Source organism: Hakea prostrata, chromosome 4 (genome assembly GCF_041222555.1).
Source record: "Hakea prostrata isolate BN-2017 chromosome 4, UWA_Hpros_2, whole genome shotgun sequence".
In the NCBI taxonomy this organism is placed as follows: domain Eukaryota; kingdom Viridiplantae; phylum Streptophyta; class Magnoliopsida; order Proteales; family Proteaceae; genus Hakea; species Hakea prostrata.
Window position 1 is genome coordinate 22741923 of NC_142603.1, and position 15905 is coordinate 22757827.

Consider the following 15905-nt stretch of genomic DNA (forward strand, 5'->3'; position numbering starts at 1 on the left):
AAATATTTATTCTGTTTAAAGTTAGAAAGAAAGAGTCTCACGAGAAAATAAAAGGTAAATTCAATCTTTATCTCCTTAATAGCCAGCTGGAGCTCTTCTAGGCGGGTGACCGGGTTGTCATTTTTACAGCTCTACCATACTAATCCCTCCACGTGTCTATCTTTTTTTTTTTTTCTCTCACTCTGACCGAATCACCCAACCACTAGAATTTACCTTTCTCGTAGTAACTGAGGGTAATTTCGTCATTTGAGAAACTTGTTACTGGTTACCGCCGGTGCCGGGTTAGGTTAACTTTAACACCCGTTTTAATAGAACTAACGGAGTTAACTTGCCTGAGATAAGAATGAGAAGCGAAGAGAAGAGAAGCAGCTCTGGTTATTATATAAAAGATAACTTAGAGAGAGAAAGATTAGAAGAATCGGTTATGGATTTTGAAGTTGAACAGGAAACGAGAGAGAACTTGCATTCATGATGATGGCTTCCGTTTGTTAGAGATTTCATATACGGCTACCTTGTTCTTCTTTTAGTCTCTCTCTGCTTATTGAATTGTATGGGTTTCTTCCTTTCTTTCATGAACTTTCTTCTACCCATCACACTTTCTGTTCTTGTTTGTAATACCCATTTATAATAAAGTCACAACCCTGAGAATCAAGAGTTCCCTGATTTTATTCCGGCCTAAAATCATCTTTTTGGGTCTGGTTTTGCGTGTTGTTATTGGTTTTTCTTTTTCCCTTTTCAGAAGAATAAGAGAAAACTATGTTTTCTAGATCGTGTGCGAATTTGTTGAATTTGGTCTCTTCTGGAGAAGATTTGCCTCACATCGGTCGGACGATGAATCGGCTTCCAAAGGTCATGAGAGTTCCTGGAATAATCTCTGATTTTGATGATGATTCCGACGACAATGGTCGGAGTGATAACGGTGGTTCCGATTGTGTATCCTCTGTTCTGCAAGGGAGGAAGATTATCGTTGCAAATCAGCTCCCATTAAAAACTCGGCGTGATTCGGAGACTAATAATTGGTCTTTTGAATGGGACGAAGACGCGCTTGTGTTGCAGCTCAAAGATGGGTTCTCTGCTGATGTCGAAGTTGTTTATGTCGGTTGCTTGAAGGCTGACATCGACGTTTCTGAGCAAGAAGAGGTAGCGCAGTTCCTTCTTGATAAGTTTCGGTGCGTTCCTACCTTTTTGCCTCCAGATATTCAGAATAAGTTCTATCATGGTTTCTGTAAGCAGCATCTGTGGCCTCTGTTCCATTACATGTTACCCATATCTCCTAACCATGGAGCACGTTTCGATCGGGCTCTGTGGCAGGCTTATGTTTCTGCCAACAGGATTTTCGCAGATAAGGTGATAGAGGTCATGAACCCAGAAGATTTTGTCTGGGTCCAAGATTATCATCTCATGGTACTTCCCACCTTCTTGAGGAAACACTACCACCGAGTGAAGCTGGGATTTTTCCTGCACAGTCCTTTTCCGTCATCAGAAATATATAGAACACTGCCGGTGAGGGATGAGATTCTTCGGGCTTTACTGAATTGTGATCTTATTGGTTTCCATACCTTTGATTATGCACGGCATTTCTTGTCTTGCTGTAGTAGAATGTTGGGTTTAGATTATGAATCTAAAAGGGGTTACATTGGGCTTGAGTATTATGGCCGGACTGTGAGTATTAAGATTTTACCTGTTGGAATACACATGGGTCAGCTTCAATCCGTTCTGTCATTGCCAGAGACTGCCAAGAAGGCCCAGGAGCTGAAAGAGCAATTTGGTGGAAAGATTGTAATGTTGGGAATAGATGATATGGATATGTTCAAGGGTATTAGTTTTAAGTTTCTTGCAATGGGGCAGCTCTTGGAACAGCACCCTGATCTGCGAGGGAAGGTGGTTTTGATTCAAATTGCAAATCCTGCTAGGACTCGGGGTAAGGATGTAGATGAGGTTAGAGAAGAGACCCATCTGATCGCGAGGTCGATCAATGACAAGTATGGGAAGCCTGGGTATGAGCCAATTGTGTTCATCAGTGGTCTTGTTCCCACATTTGAGAAGGCTGCATATTATGCCATTTCTGAATGTTTTGTGGTGAATGCAGTGAGGGATGGAATGAATTTGATGCCTTACAACTACACAGTTTGCAGGCAGGGTAGTCCTGTTTTAGACGAGGCTTTGTGCATTGATGGGTCAACCACACGAAGGAAGAGCATGATCGTTGTCTCTGAGTTCATTGGGTGTTCACCCTCCCTGAGTGGTGCCATTCGAGTGAACCCGTGGAATATCGATGCAGTCTCTGAAGCCATGAATTTGGCAATCACCATGCCTGAGGCTGAAAAACAGATGCGCCATGAAAAGCACTATAAGTATGTTAGCTCTCATGATGTTGCCTATTGGGCTCGGAGTTTCGATCAGGACTTGGAGAGAGCTTGCAGAGAGCATTTCGACAGGAGATGTTGGGGCATTGGGCTTGGTTTGGGTTTCAGGGTTGTTGCCTTGGGACCCAATTTCAGGAAGCTTTCAGTTGAGAATGTTGTATCAGCCTATAAGAGGACGAATAGCAGAGTCATCCTTTTGGATTATGATGGCACCATGATGGCACAAGCATCCGTCGACAAGACTCCTAGTAATGAAGTCATTGCAGTGTTGAATAGTTTATGCAGCGATCCAAGGAATATTGTTTTCATTGTGAGCGGTAGAGGGAAGGATTCCCTAAGCAAATGGTTTTCCCCCTGCGAGAAGCTTGGTATTGCAGCTGAGCATGGCTACTTTACAAGGTAATTGTAGTTAAAAAGTAGTCATTTTTCTTGTTGGGATAGGCAGATGTTAAAGTTCTAGTAGTTTTAGCTTCTTTTTCTCTCTTTAGTCTTCTATTTTGTACCCTTGAAAGATTAAAGTTTATCCGTTTCTTATTGCTGTGCTTTTGTTGCAGGTGGAGTAGGGATTCTGAATGGGAATCTCCTTTATTAGCTACTGACTTCGATTGGATAAAAATTGCTGAGCCTGTAATGGAACTTTATACGGGGACAACCGATGGGTCATATATTGAGCGTAAGGAGAGTGCATTGGTGTGGCACCATCAAGAAGCTGACCCCGATTTTGGGTCCTGCCAGGCAAAAGAGCTCCTTGATCACCTCGAGAGCGTGCTTGCCAATGAGCCTGTTGTTGTTAAAAGAGGTCAACACATTGTTGAAGTGAAACCACAGGTAAGCCTCCTTTTGCCTGTAATTAATTCTTTCCTGGAAACTTGGTTTTATTGATTGCTTGGCTAATTGATTCTGTTATGTGATATTATAATTGAATGCTGTTTCATATCTGATAATGTCTGATAAACTTGCAGGGTCTAAGCAAGGGTATAGTTGTTGACAACCTTATTTCAACAATGTCAAGTAAGGGGATGCCACCAGATTTTGTGGTATGTATCGGAGATGATCGATCGGATGAAGACATGTTTGAGAGCATTGCAAGATCTATCTCAAATCCATCGATGCCCGCCATAGCCGAAGTCTTTGCCTGCACTGTTGGTCAAAAGCCAAGTAAGGCAAAGTACTATCTGGATGATACAGTTGATGTAATCAAGCTGCTTCAAGGCCTTGCTGGAGCAGCAGTACAGCCATCAAAGTCTGCTCATTGTCAGGTATCCTTCGAGGGCTCTCTTTGAGAGAAACTGTGATGGTATTGTTGATCTCTGGCATCTTATCAGCATCATCAGAATCCATTTGGTTCAAGAGGAAGGTGGGGAAGAAATCTCTGCATCTGCAGAGATTTCTGTGGAACTGGGAACAAAAGGAAGTGGTCCGATCATAATTCATTTGAAAAAAGTATAAATATAGTTTCAAAGATTCCTTTGTACAGATAGATAATGCATACTGCAGTGGTCCTTTGAAACCCAATACTGAAATTTCAGAATAGCAATTGTTGGGTAGAAGTAGTTCCATGTCCTAGATACCTTATTTGAGTTAGGTTCAGCTTTAATCCAGTATCTTCTTATTCTTTCATTACAAATGCTGTGTATGTAATTTTTTCTGAGTCTCTGACCGTGGAAGTAATAGATTCAAACTCTTTGCAGACCTCTCTCCAAAGTGAAGACACCCAGAAGCAAATGAGATAATAAAGCAGGAATTTGTGCCATCAAGATATATATACTAGATTTAGTTTGGTAACTAGATTTTCTTGGTATGGTAAAGACAGATCCGAAAAATATTTACTGGGAGAAAAGATTCAGAACAGAATTCAGAATTCCTTGGATTGTTTATGATTTCAACCCTACAATTGAATCCCATGAAAGAAGGATTTGGAGATTTTAATGGGTTTGCAGCTGAGCTTGGTTTTTGAGCTGATCCTTCCATACTTAGAAGAGTTTACCTGATTTGGTTCAAGTCTTTACAGGATGGTTACCAGTAATTTAACAAGAAAATCAAGTCAAGCGTATCACATTAGAGATAATGATACAGGATTATAGTCAAAGAGATTAAAAATAATAATACAGGATTGTAGTCAAAAGGATTAAAGATAATAATACAGAATTATAGTCAAAAGGGCAAAAAAGGAAAAGAAGTTTGTCAATGCAAAATTGCTCCAACAATAAGAAAGACGCTTTTTAATGAAGAGGTTGTGGGTTTGATTTTTGGTTGTTATGATGAAGTTCAGTTTAAAAAAAAAATAATTAATAAATAAATAAGAAATTAAAATTATGAATTTGTGGGAAATAACTGGGCTTAAGAAACATTCATAAAAAAATAACTGGGCTTTAGAAAATATTCATTAGAAAGAAAGTGGGCCTAAGAAAAAGGGAAGTGTCAATGTTTAACCCGAAATAAGCTTTGGATTGGTGGGCAGATGGGTTTTGTGGGTTCTGGGCCTACTTTTGGCAATAGGCTTAGGCCTATGTGTATAGAAATGTTGGAGATCGGCCCTACTTCGAAATTTTATCAGGTTCATTTCTAATAAAGGAATGGACCATCCATTCCCTTGGGTTAGTGACAACACATGTTTATGAGTCACATCAAAAGGTTTAGATTAAGTTAAAATAAAATTTAAAAAAATTATATTTTTTAAATCTAATCTCAACCTTTTGATTTAACTGATGAACATGTATGTGTCTTTTATCCATAAGGAGATGGACCATCTATTTCCTTGTTAGAAATTGACCTAATAAAATTCCCCCTCCCTTCTGGGGTTTTCAAAGATTGAAAATTTTCAACGCATCCCTTAAGTTAAACCAAAAATCAATGCCACACCTAAGTTTTCAAATTTATAAATCAGACACTTTAGAGGATGAAAATATATCAAAGACACCCTTTGCCATTAGGAAATCATAGTTAAATATTGATGTACATAAGTTAAGTATTTCAAAAGAACAAGACTAATCTTAAACAAAAAACTCTATGTTCGACTCGTTTTCTCGCCTCCTCCTAATGCCTATGACTCCCAATCATAAATCATCGCAAAGCTTGAGAGATATTGTTCACGGATAGTGCTTCTAAATTTAGGATGTGGAGGTAGTACTAGAAATTGATAAATAAAAACTAAGTAGAACTAATGGTGTTGGTAATAATTAAAGAGTTTGACTGATAAGTTGAATTTCTAAAGGATAACTCATAGGGTGGCACTGAAAATAGGTACTTTATGAAATGGCACAGGAAAAGCACCAGGGACAGAAAAAGACACTTATGAAGATGATTTTTATATGATTTCGAAAATCTTGGTGTATGAAAATATATAGGCTTTCTTTAAAAGTTCATATGATTAAAGCTAATTCTTTAAAATAAAAAATAAAGATAAAAAACCAAAAAAAAAATAAAAAGAAGTTTGCTACAAATGTTATTCAGTATTTTATTGGCCTAGGAAGTGAAATCAAAGGCTCCTTATTTGCTCTTAAACTCAAAGCTTGTTGTGGGAAGGAAATATAGGGCTAAATGATTAACCAAATGGATCTTCTTCTTTTTCGCCCTACAAATAAATGTATGCCCTATGTGTACTTGTGTGAATTATTTCAATGCAATACTAAGCAATCAATAGTGAGGATGTAAAGGAGTGGTTGAGGTCGAAATCTTGACCGCTGGTCTCACTTTTTTTTTTTTTTTTTGAACTATACCGAACTAAAACCACAAATAATTGATATATATATATATATATATATATATATATATATATATATATGAAATGAGTGGCCGAGATTTGGACCTCAACCACTTGTTTCAATGGTCACCCCACAATGCTCAGTGTTGCGCAATTATTGTGCAACACTAAAGCATGACCCCTGCTTATGTGTGTCATTTTTTAATTTGTTCTAATGTTTTATTGTTTTTCCATTCTTATATTTACTATGCTTCTCTCACACCCCTCCACCACACATTTAAGAGGAAGGCCCTATTAAGGTTATCCTAATATACTATGTGGGTTTGGATTAATTACTGGGATTAATAATTGATGAGGATTTCAACACATCGGGCCAATGCACTGCCATTAGGTTTGAGATGGGCCAAACTAGTCCATTGTGGAAATGGACTAGGGTTTAGGATTGCTATTATAAATAGCTATGATGGGATTCCTCCAATCACTTAAGTTTTTGTTCTCTTTTCTCTCCACAAGAAATAGGTACAGTAGGAAAGACGAAGAAATTGGAGAAGGCTTCATCACTCTCTAGGTTTGGCATTCAAGATTTGAATTAATCTTCTTTAACATACGTTTGGTGTAACGTATGCACAATCCTTACTAAATATTATATTGTATTCTAGTTCTTGTATGGTTTTTAATTGATTAAGATTTTGGGAAAAACCTAAATGTTCTAACAATTTGTATTAGAGTCATACCATATAACACTAGAATCAATTTAATTGATTATATAATTATTTCTATTGACTACATGTTCATTTTAAGTCATGAATTTCTATAGATCATATTGTATGGTTTTAATGGGAATTTCTTTGGAGAAATAAGATTCATAAAAGGAAAAGTTATAATTCTATTGATTTGATTTTAAATTTGATTCAATGGGAGGAATTAGGGTTTAATTGAAAGCCTAAATCATTATAGAACTAGATTATGTTGATTTGATTTTTTATTGGGATCAAAATGGGAGGATCATAATAATTTGTGTGAACTATTAATTCGTGAAAATTTTCTTTTATTATGTTTCTTGGATTTTTTTGTGAATTTTTTTTATATGGGAGGATGAGATCATGAATCCTATCTTGTGTGGGCGTTTGGGTTTTTTTTTTTTTTTTTTTTGTGCAGAAAACGAAATTTGCTTTCGTCCAGATGGAGCGTCGTCTTGTATGAGACGGATTTCCATCTAGTCACAATAGACCCCACCCCGTTTGGTCGAAGCAAACCAAACGGACATCCGTCTAGTTACAGAGGACTAGATGGAAATTCCAACTGGACATAGAGGACCGAAGACGGAAATTTTTCAAAAAAAAAATAAATAAATAAATAAAATAAAGAAATAAAGAAGGATTTTGATTGTCATGATTATATGTTAACCCCTTAGGTGGTTGTGCTAGATATTAATATATTGTCGTATTTTCGTACTTCGACTGCAAATTTTTTATGGGGATAATAAGAGGAGGAATGTAATCCACCAAAGTAGCATCACCCCCACCTTCTTATTGTTTGCTATAGTAGTCAAAGTTTGGTGACATTTGCCCAAATGCGATGTCATCTAAGTAATAATGATATATGCACTCAAGTGGGAATGAGTAATAATTTAAGGAATTTCATTTACCCAAAAGTAATAAGATTTTCGAGGATTATTGTTGCATCCAATTTTTAAAAGTGGAATAATACATTAAGATATTTTGGGAAGCATAATTTAGGAATTTCTTATCACCTAAAGTTGAAAAGAATTTTCTAAAGTAATTGTTATCCCGCGGTATTTGCAAGATTACATGTGAGGCCTTGTATACTTTAACCTAAATGTTGAAATGTTACTTAGTCGGTTTATGTTGGCTAAAGTTTTTGTCTTTAACAATGTTTAGTATGATGTGATTTTCATATATATATGTCTGAGGGTGGCGTGTGATTCTTATTTCATATGATTATGATATAATTACTTGAATGTCTTTGTTATGTTGTTTATTTGAACATTTATTCTCCCCTAAAGATGTCTGGGATTAGCTTGAGCTACTATCCCTACTCTTTCTAGGGAAAATTATAAAAGATAGGTAGATGAAATAAATGCTACTTTAGGATAGCTGACTTTACCGCTGCAAGTACACATGAGGAGAAGCTAAAACATAAAGAATGGGTGACAATCAACAAGAAAATTTTAATAATAATGAAAAAGTCAATCCTTGAGTCCATGCATGACAATGTGGAAATGAATGACACTGCAATAGAATATCTTGCAGAGATAAAAACAGTGTTTAAGTTATCCCAAAAGGGTGAGAAATGAGAACTGATGTCCAAGTTAACTTAATCTATATTTGATGGTACGAGAAGTGTTAAATTAGGGATGTCAACGGTGCGGTTTGGGGCGGTTTTGGGCTGGGCTTAACGGTTTTGGGCTCAAAAGCACTCAACCCAAACACGGTCCGTTAGCAAAATAACGGTTTCGGGCCGGTTTCGGTTTGGTGCGGTTTGGGTTCGGGCTAACTAACGGTTTTCTGCTAACAATGTATACTAGGGTTGGGATTTTGCTTCAGTGTTGCGCATTTAATGCGCAACACTGAGCTGCGAATGGCTCAAATTGAGCCAGAAAATAAAAATAGATTACAGGCGTTGATTTAAAACATGTGAAGGTTTAGTGTTTTAAGTAGGTAAACCGGTTCGGCTCAAAATATTTTAAAACCAATTCGGCTAAAAACTAAACCAAACCGCTCAATTCAAAAGTTTCAAATCGAGGGAAACTAGGTCGTCTTCTTCATTGTTCGAAAAGCAATCTGAGAGGAGAGCGAAAGAGAGAACCCGAGAGAGAGAGAGAGAGAGAGAGAGAGAGAGAGAGAGAGAGAGAGAGAGAGAGAGAGAGAGAGAGAGAGAGAGTGATGTGCGATCGTCTATTCATTCTCAAACCCTAAAGAGAGAGAGAGAGAGAGAGAGAGAGAGAGAATTGCGATCGTCTCCTTCATTCTCTTCCAACATTGACTTCGACGGAAGGTTTAGGGATTGAACACAGAGAGGAAATCCATAGAGGTGGGTTTTGAAGGGGTTCTTCCATTAACGAAGGGCTTCATCCAAAGGGAAAGCTATCTTGCTTCAGATTTGTGTCTTCTCCTAACCTGTCAAAGGGCTTCCTGCAGTGGTATGTATCGAAGGGTTTTGAAGGGGGTTCTTTCCTCTAAAGCGCAAGCTTACCTTGCACAAGTATTCTGGGAATTTCTTTGAATGTTGAAAATTCCAGTTTTACATAAAATTTCGAGCCTTGCAAACAAGCAAATCAAGGGGAAAAAACAGGGTTTTTCTTTGTCCTTCTTCTTCACTCCATCCTGCAAACGAAATTCTGCATTTCTCTTCCTTGGTAAGTTGTAAAACCTTCAATGCTTGCCTGTGTTTAGCTCATGAGCAAGGGCTTTTATATTTTTATGAAACTAAAAGGAACCTTAAATTTAAAACTGACCCTGTGTTTAGCTCATGAGCAAGGGAAAATAGGGGCATTAGTTGTCGATAACTAATAATTAATGGCTGATTTATACGCCAGTAAGTACTGAAATAGTGTGCTACTATGCAGTTGTGCAGCTGTGCTATGCATCATCATATTAGTTGTTCAACTTCAATTTTTATCTTGTGGGAAGTTAGAATGTGAAAAATAGTAAACCAGATACAACAACAACTGAAACTTGACAGATATGGAAACAACATGCGCTCCCTTGCTATTGGTCCATGTAGAGGGAAATAATTTTTAGGGCTTTCAACTCATCATAGATATAGGCACCTTGATCAACCATGCATGCATATCTATGTATTGTCTATGTTTTTATTAGGTGTAGATACTAGGTGGTGTATTATATATGTGTAGTCAATGCTTGCCTTATATCTTGTGCATGATGTTTTCTTTCTTGATCTGAGTGCATGATGTTGCTTCTTCTGTGCACTATGAATCTAACTAATTTCTTTTAAAGCCCCATCAATCTAACAAGCCAATCAATTCTTGGTAATCATCTCTTCTAAATTGGAGTTATCCAACTAACTAGAGACAAGTCCTCACAAATATCAACGCGCAGGGCAATGTGAAGAACTAGTGAAGGTCACCATTTATATCTGATGTTGTCTGCTATGGTCTTATCTCTATGGAGACTTCTAACATATTTTACACCTGAAACCATTTCATATTCTTTAGGTAATTTCTTTGATAACTTATGTGGTCAGACTCTAAAAAATTGTTGCTAGATTTGGATGCTGATTTTTATTTTTTGTGAAATTGCTTGCTTTGTGAGGTGTACGCTGTGGAATCTTGGCATTTGAATTCCTAAACCAGGTGTTTTCTTTTTGAGATTTTTTTAACAAAGAAGGAGAATAAATTAATGCGTCAAGCAAGATAAGATTTGTTACCAATCATTTTAGCACCCCACTTTTCATCTATCATTTTCATGTTAGGTAGCTTATACCCTGGTTTCTTATAAGAATCAGTTAAAGGATAATTGGATGACACATGAATACATAGAAAGGAGAAGGTTGCCCATGTTGTACATTCTTATTATATGTTGTTCCCATATGTTTCTCAGGTTTATGGTCTCTTATACTTTGGTCACCAGTCTCATTGTTTTGTAATTTTTGTAGTTTACCTTTGGATAGTTGGCTTATAGTTTTTTACACCTTTAATTTACATTGTGTTGTTGTGTACTTGTGTGTGCTATTTGTTGATGGAATAATGAAATTTTATTAGATACACCTAATTGTAATAAAATGTTGGAATTTTAGACATGTTTTCTCACATTATTGTGTATATAATTGTATTTCATTGGTTGATTGGCTAGTTTACTGCAATGGCTGGTTGTCCTGAGCCTCGAATTGGCATGAGATCTACGTCGGAAGAAGAAGCCTATAATTTTTATAACATATATGGGCGTAATATTGGATTTAGTATAAGAAAATCCTATTTCCATAAGAGCACAAAAGATCCAACTGTCATCGTGCAAAGGACTTATGTTTGTAGTAAACAAGGAAAGCGGAAGGAATTAGATAAAGTGAAAATAGTACATCGTGCAGAGACTAGAACTGATTGTGGTGCAAAGATGAGCATATCATTACATGCGGATGGACAGTATGAATGTAAAGACTTTGTTGAAGAACACAACCATCTTCTTCACACATCAAATACCGTACATTTAATGCGGTCTCAGCGTGCAATATCTACTACCCAAGCTACTGAGATAGATTTAGCTGAGAGAACTGGACTGGGGACCAAATTAACATTTGATTTATTGGGTTACCAAGCAGGAGGGAATGAAAATCTTGGCTTCACCAAGAAAGATCTACAGAATGATCTCAATACCAAACGGAAACGTGATCTAGCTTTTGGTGAGGCTGGGAGTTTGATACGCTATTTAGATAAACAACGGGAGATAAACTTTGCTTTTGTGTACCGTTTAGAGATAGACAATGAGGAAAAAATAACAAATATATTTTGGGCTGATTATGGGATGCAGTGTGATTATGAACTGTTTGGTGATGTAGTAGTTTTTGACACTACTTTCTGCACAAATAGGGAATATAGGCCCTTAGGTGTATTTGTAGGCTTCAACCATCATAGGACTGTAGTTATTTTTTGTGCTGTATTGCTTTATGATGAAACTGTTGAATCATTTAAGTGGCTATTTGAGACTTTCTTTAGAAGTAATGGTCAGAAGAAGCCGAAGATCCTATTCACTGATCAGGATGCTGCAATGGCAAGGGCAATAGTAGAGGTTTCACCTAGTACCCATCATGCATTGTGTTGTTGGCATCTTTTGCAAAATGCAAAGAAACACCTCGGGTATATGATGTATGAAGACTCATCATTCAGCAAATGTTTGAAAAAATGCATTTGGGAGTACACTGAAGTTGATGAATTTGAAAATGCATGGAAGAATTTGAGAGAGAATCATCAGGTTCAAGACACTTCTTGGTTGGATAGGACATATAAATTGAAAGAAAAATGGACATGTTGTTATATGCATAAACTTTTACAATAGGTGTGAGGAGCACACAACTTGCTGAAAGCATCAATGTGGATTTGAAAAAATGTTTGAAGTCCAGTTTTGATCTTATACGATTTATGGAACATTTTCAAGATGTTGTAGATGCAAAACGTGCCAATGAACTAAAACAAGAGTTTGATGCACGAAACACTATACTTGGGGGTTTCCATTCAAAGATAGGTGTCTTGAGAGAAGCTTTTAGAGTATATACTCCAAATATATTTAAGATGTTTAAGACGGAGTATGAGTTGAATCTTAGTCATGTTTTCAAAGGCCAGAGTGTAAGTGATTTAAATTGCCATTATGTGATCTTGGAAGAAAATGAGTGTGAACATAAAGTGTTGCATAATCCAACTGAGGGGAGTATGACATGTAGTTGTAGACTATTTGAGAGAGAAGGCATCCTTTGTAGTCATGCCTTGAAAGTCTTAGATTTCTTACAAATAAAGTCCATTCCTATAAGATATATTTTGATGAGATGGATGAAGGGAATAAGAATATTGTCCCTAAATGACAGGAGAGAAATGGAAGGTATTGAAGTAAATGACAAATTAAGTCACTTACAGCGGTATAGGATGATGGCTCCCAGATATTTGAAACTTCTAAATGTAGCCTGCAATACAGAGGTTGGATTTAAGATACTCGATACTCGATAGGCATGTTAATGGGATACGTCAGGAGCTCGAAGATGAATTTGGTGTAGACCATGTTGACCATGTTTCAACAGAATCTGTTGAAACATATACACAACTACAACTTAAAAAGAAAGAATCTCAAAAAGGTGGATCAAAGAGAAAGAAGCCCTGGCATGAAAAAGGCAAAAACAAGAATAGAAGGAAAAAGCTAGTGGAAGGACAAAGCTCCATTGACATACCATCATCTGGAATACCATCTTCAGTGACCACATTGGGTTTGCATGGTGGATATGAAGATATGCCACAGTCTAGTTTCTTGTCATTGTTACAGGTATAATATAAAAAAATATAAAAATTTCATTTAAAATGTAAGTTAAAATTTTTTTTTTCTTTTAAATTGCAATAATGTTGTTTATATGTGTTGTTGGATTATACAGCAAGTAGGTACCTCACAAGGTTCAACAGTGTCTGGCATAGGCGATCAATTGTATCCGTCTCAAGGTTCTACTCAGGTAAACGTTTATATACTCTCTTTGTTATGTGGTTTCCTAGTTTACATACCGCCCAACTTCCCTTGTGAGGCTTATTTTTCTAACTCTTTTAGACTTGTATGTTATTTAGGGGCCTGAGTTATATCCACAGTATTCCTGGAGTTTGCCACAGGGACCTGAAGCCTCAAAATCCTCTGGTATGTTCTTTCCAACAATGCTATATTCCATTGTTTTGTAAAGCATGTTTTCTTTTTATCATTTTTATGCTTCAACTTTGTACCCTAGTTATTTATATTCCTGTTATAGTGCATGGTGTTGCCCTTAGGTGCTTAATTTGCACCTCAATTTTCAAATATGTTATACTAGATTTGTAGATCTTCAAAGATATCAAGGAACAAGTACTTGACCAAAGATGGAGCAATACAAAGTACTAGAGCATATTGGAAAAGGGGCTTTTGGTTCTATTATTCTTGTTTATCAGGTGTTGGTGTTGGTCTTAGGAATTTCCAATTAACGTGTCTTGCTTATTTTTTTCTTCTATCAACCCGATTTTAATTGGTAGTTATTCACTATATTGACATTCTCATGCTTTCTGTCTACTTCATCTACTTGTGCAACCTTGTTAGTAGAAAAGCTATATTCATTTGATGTTCTTCAACAACAGAAAGTGGACGTTGTTTACTTTTTAATACATAACAGACTTCTTTTTGCCACAAAAAAAAATCATTATATTTTAACTAAAACACATTTTCCAGAAAATAGGGGATAACTGAGAATATGGCATAGCTATTCACATCTTGGTGTATCAGTCTTTGTTTCTATTATGTTTTGCATAATCTCGCTTGCCTCCTACCAAATATAAATAAATAAATTAACTGTCACTCAGTTTTGTTGCTGAGTTAGCTTTATTAATTCTTCTAAGCAAGAGACTGTGAATGAAAAACTAAGACTGGAACATGTTCAACTTATGGGGGGGAGAACAGTGGATTGTTGGATGTATAGAACCAAAAGCTGGCAGAGAAAGCCTGTTATGCGAAAGGATTGGCATCCACTGCTGCTGTTGAACTAAAAAACCTGGCTGGTGAAGTCTCCAAGCTCTCCTTGCAGAATGCAAGACAAGCAAAAGAGATCCAGGCTGCTCAAGAAATGGCTTATTCCAGAGGTGCTGGGGTTTCGAGTGGTAATGGTGCTAGTCGCAAGTATTCTGATGGCAAGACTGAAGTGGATTGCATGTATCCCGCTTCCTAATTGTTATTGTTCACAGCATGGACCCTTGTCAAGCCAGCCGCAGGTCTTTTAGAGGTAGAGGGGGCAAGACACCATTCACATGATGAGATGTGTTAGCCAATTTTTGTCTTGTTTGACAATGCTCTTTTTTCAAAGCTTTGCAGGGCCCAAAGATCAAATTACATGCAGATGGGATATGATTTTGCACTTTCTTGGCACTTTGTAAGCACAAATTTCAACAAAGTCTAATTTCTATTTTAGTAATGACGAGTCTATATTTTTGTTGAGCAAATCTTTGCTCTCTATATATAGAGTTGGCTTAAACGTACATGATTATTAAGTCTCCAATTTGTTTGAGGAATTTATTTGAAGCCCAGAAGTGGAATAATTGGGACTAGGAGGAAGGGAATGAATGCCATTACAACTGATATGGAGAGTTTATGATCAGACCGGGTTCATACCTGGTCCGACCCTCGACCCCGGTCGAGACGGAGAAAACCAAATCGCTCCCGAGCGAACCGGATCCGGAAGATGGCTTGCTGAAGAAGAAAGCTTATTCGGCTGCAAGCGTGCCCTAATCTTACTTATGGATTAGGGTAATCACCCTAATGATGGCAGACTCAAACTGACGGTTGCGGATAATCATTATCGAAGGGATAACCATTGCATAACCTAAAGGTTATCTCAGGAGTCCTCTACTAGCCCAAGCTAGTAGAAGTCTATCGCTCAACGGATCTAACTAATAAGATCCAACGACTACCCGAAGAAGGCTCAAGTGCATCCAACGAAGGAGATTCGAAGGTACACTCTATATAAACCTCACTACCATACAAGGTGAGGGACGGATCAATCGATCGAAAAGAATACTATCTGAGACTCAGGTTCAGATACATACTGATAGACCTAAACTATCAGCGATCTGCTATCTAGATCACCTTTCCCAGTTCTTCATTCCTTAGCTCTACGCTTCTAACAGAGCCGTTTGTGATTAAGTTCATCAATTGACTTAGCCTTCGGAGGTGGACTCCCGACCCCAGCGGTCGGGCCACATCTGACGCTTTCGTTTTGCAGGACATCACGTGGAGATCCAAGGGTTGAGCAGATTTTGGACGCATCAACAACATTACTAAATAACAGTTTTGACAGTGAATAAATGAACTACAACAATGAACAAACTCCATAGAAGCAAGTAAAAAAGAAAATCTAGCCACAAGTAAAAAAAAAATGGAAATCTAGGCTTAGTGATTTGATGTGTAGCTGTATACATTTGTGTCTCTTCTGATATGTCCTAAATCCATGAGTGAGGTCCTCTGCATATTGCCACCACATGCAGTCTGCTAAATCAATGAATACATCAACCAGTTGTTGTCTGTTATGAATGAGAGGTATTTTACATTAGTCTTTGAATACGTATCAGAAGTCTAACGTAATTTAAGCATGTCTCT

General features: G+C 37.2%; 2 protein-coding genes across 2 annotated transcripts; both read left to right on the forward strand.

Annotated features, from left to right (window-relative positions):
* Positions 1-350: 350 nt before the first annotated feature.
* Positions 351-4547, forward strand: LOC149018529 (putative alpha,alpha-trehalose-phosphate synthase [UDP-forming] 9). Its single transcript, XM_089152732.1, has 3 exons — positions 351-2765; positions 2921-3194; positions 3329-4547. The coding sequence occupies exons 1-3, from the start codon at positions 757-759 to the stop codon at positions 3647-3649; spliced, it is 2604 nt and encodes an 867-aa protein (XP_089008858.1). The 5' UTR covers positions 351-756; the 3' UTR covers positions 3650-4547.
* Positions 4548-10913: 6366 nt separating this feature from the next.
* LOC149018530 (protein FAR1-RELATED SEQUENCE 5-like) lies at positions 10914-13680 on the forward strand. The gene is made up of 6 exons (XM_089153909.1): positions 10914-12087; positions 12201-12733; positions 12786-13073; positions 13180-13254; positions 13364-13430; positions 13600-13680. The coding sequence occupies exons 1-6, from the start codon at positions 10914-10916 to the stop codon at positions 13605-13607; spliced, it is 2145 nt and encodes a 714-aa protein (XP_089010035.1). The 3' UTR covers positions 13608-13680.
* Positions 13681-15905: the final 2225 nt, after the last annotated feature.

Bases quoted from the DNA above. Each gene is read 5' to 3' on its own strand.
- LOC149018529 (XM_089152732.1), top strand. From the start codon at position 757: ATGTTTTCTAGATCGTGTGCGAATTTGTTGAATTTGGTCTCTTCTGGA. The intron at 2,766-2,920 runs GTAATTGTAGTT...CTTTTGTTGCAG, and splicing joins GAGCATGGCTACTTTACAAG to GTGGAGTAGGGATTCTGAAT. The intron at 3,195-3,328 runs GTAAGCCTCCTT...ATAAACTTGCAG, and splicing joins TTGTTGAAGTGAAACCACAG to GGTCTAAGCAAGGGTATAGT.
- LOC149018530 (XM_089153909.1), top strand. From the start codon at position 10,914: ATGGCTGGTTGTCCTGAGCCTCGAATTGGCATGAGATCTACGTCGGAA. The intron at 12,734-12,785 runs GTTGGATTTAAG...GGGATACGTCAG, and splicing joins ATGTAGCCTGCAATACAGAG to GAGCTCGAAGATGAATTTGG. The intron at 13,255-13,363 runs GTAAACGTTTAT...TATGTTATTTAG, and splicing joins CGTCTCAAGGTTCTACTCAG to GGGCCTGAGTTATATCCACA.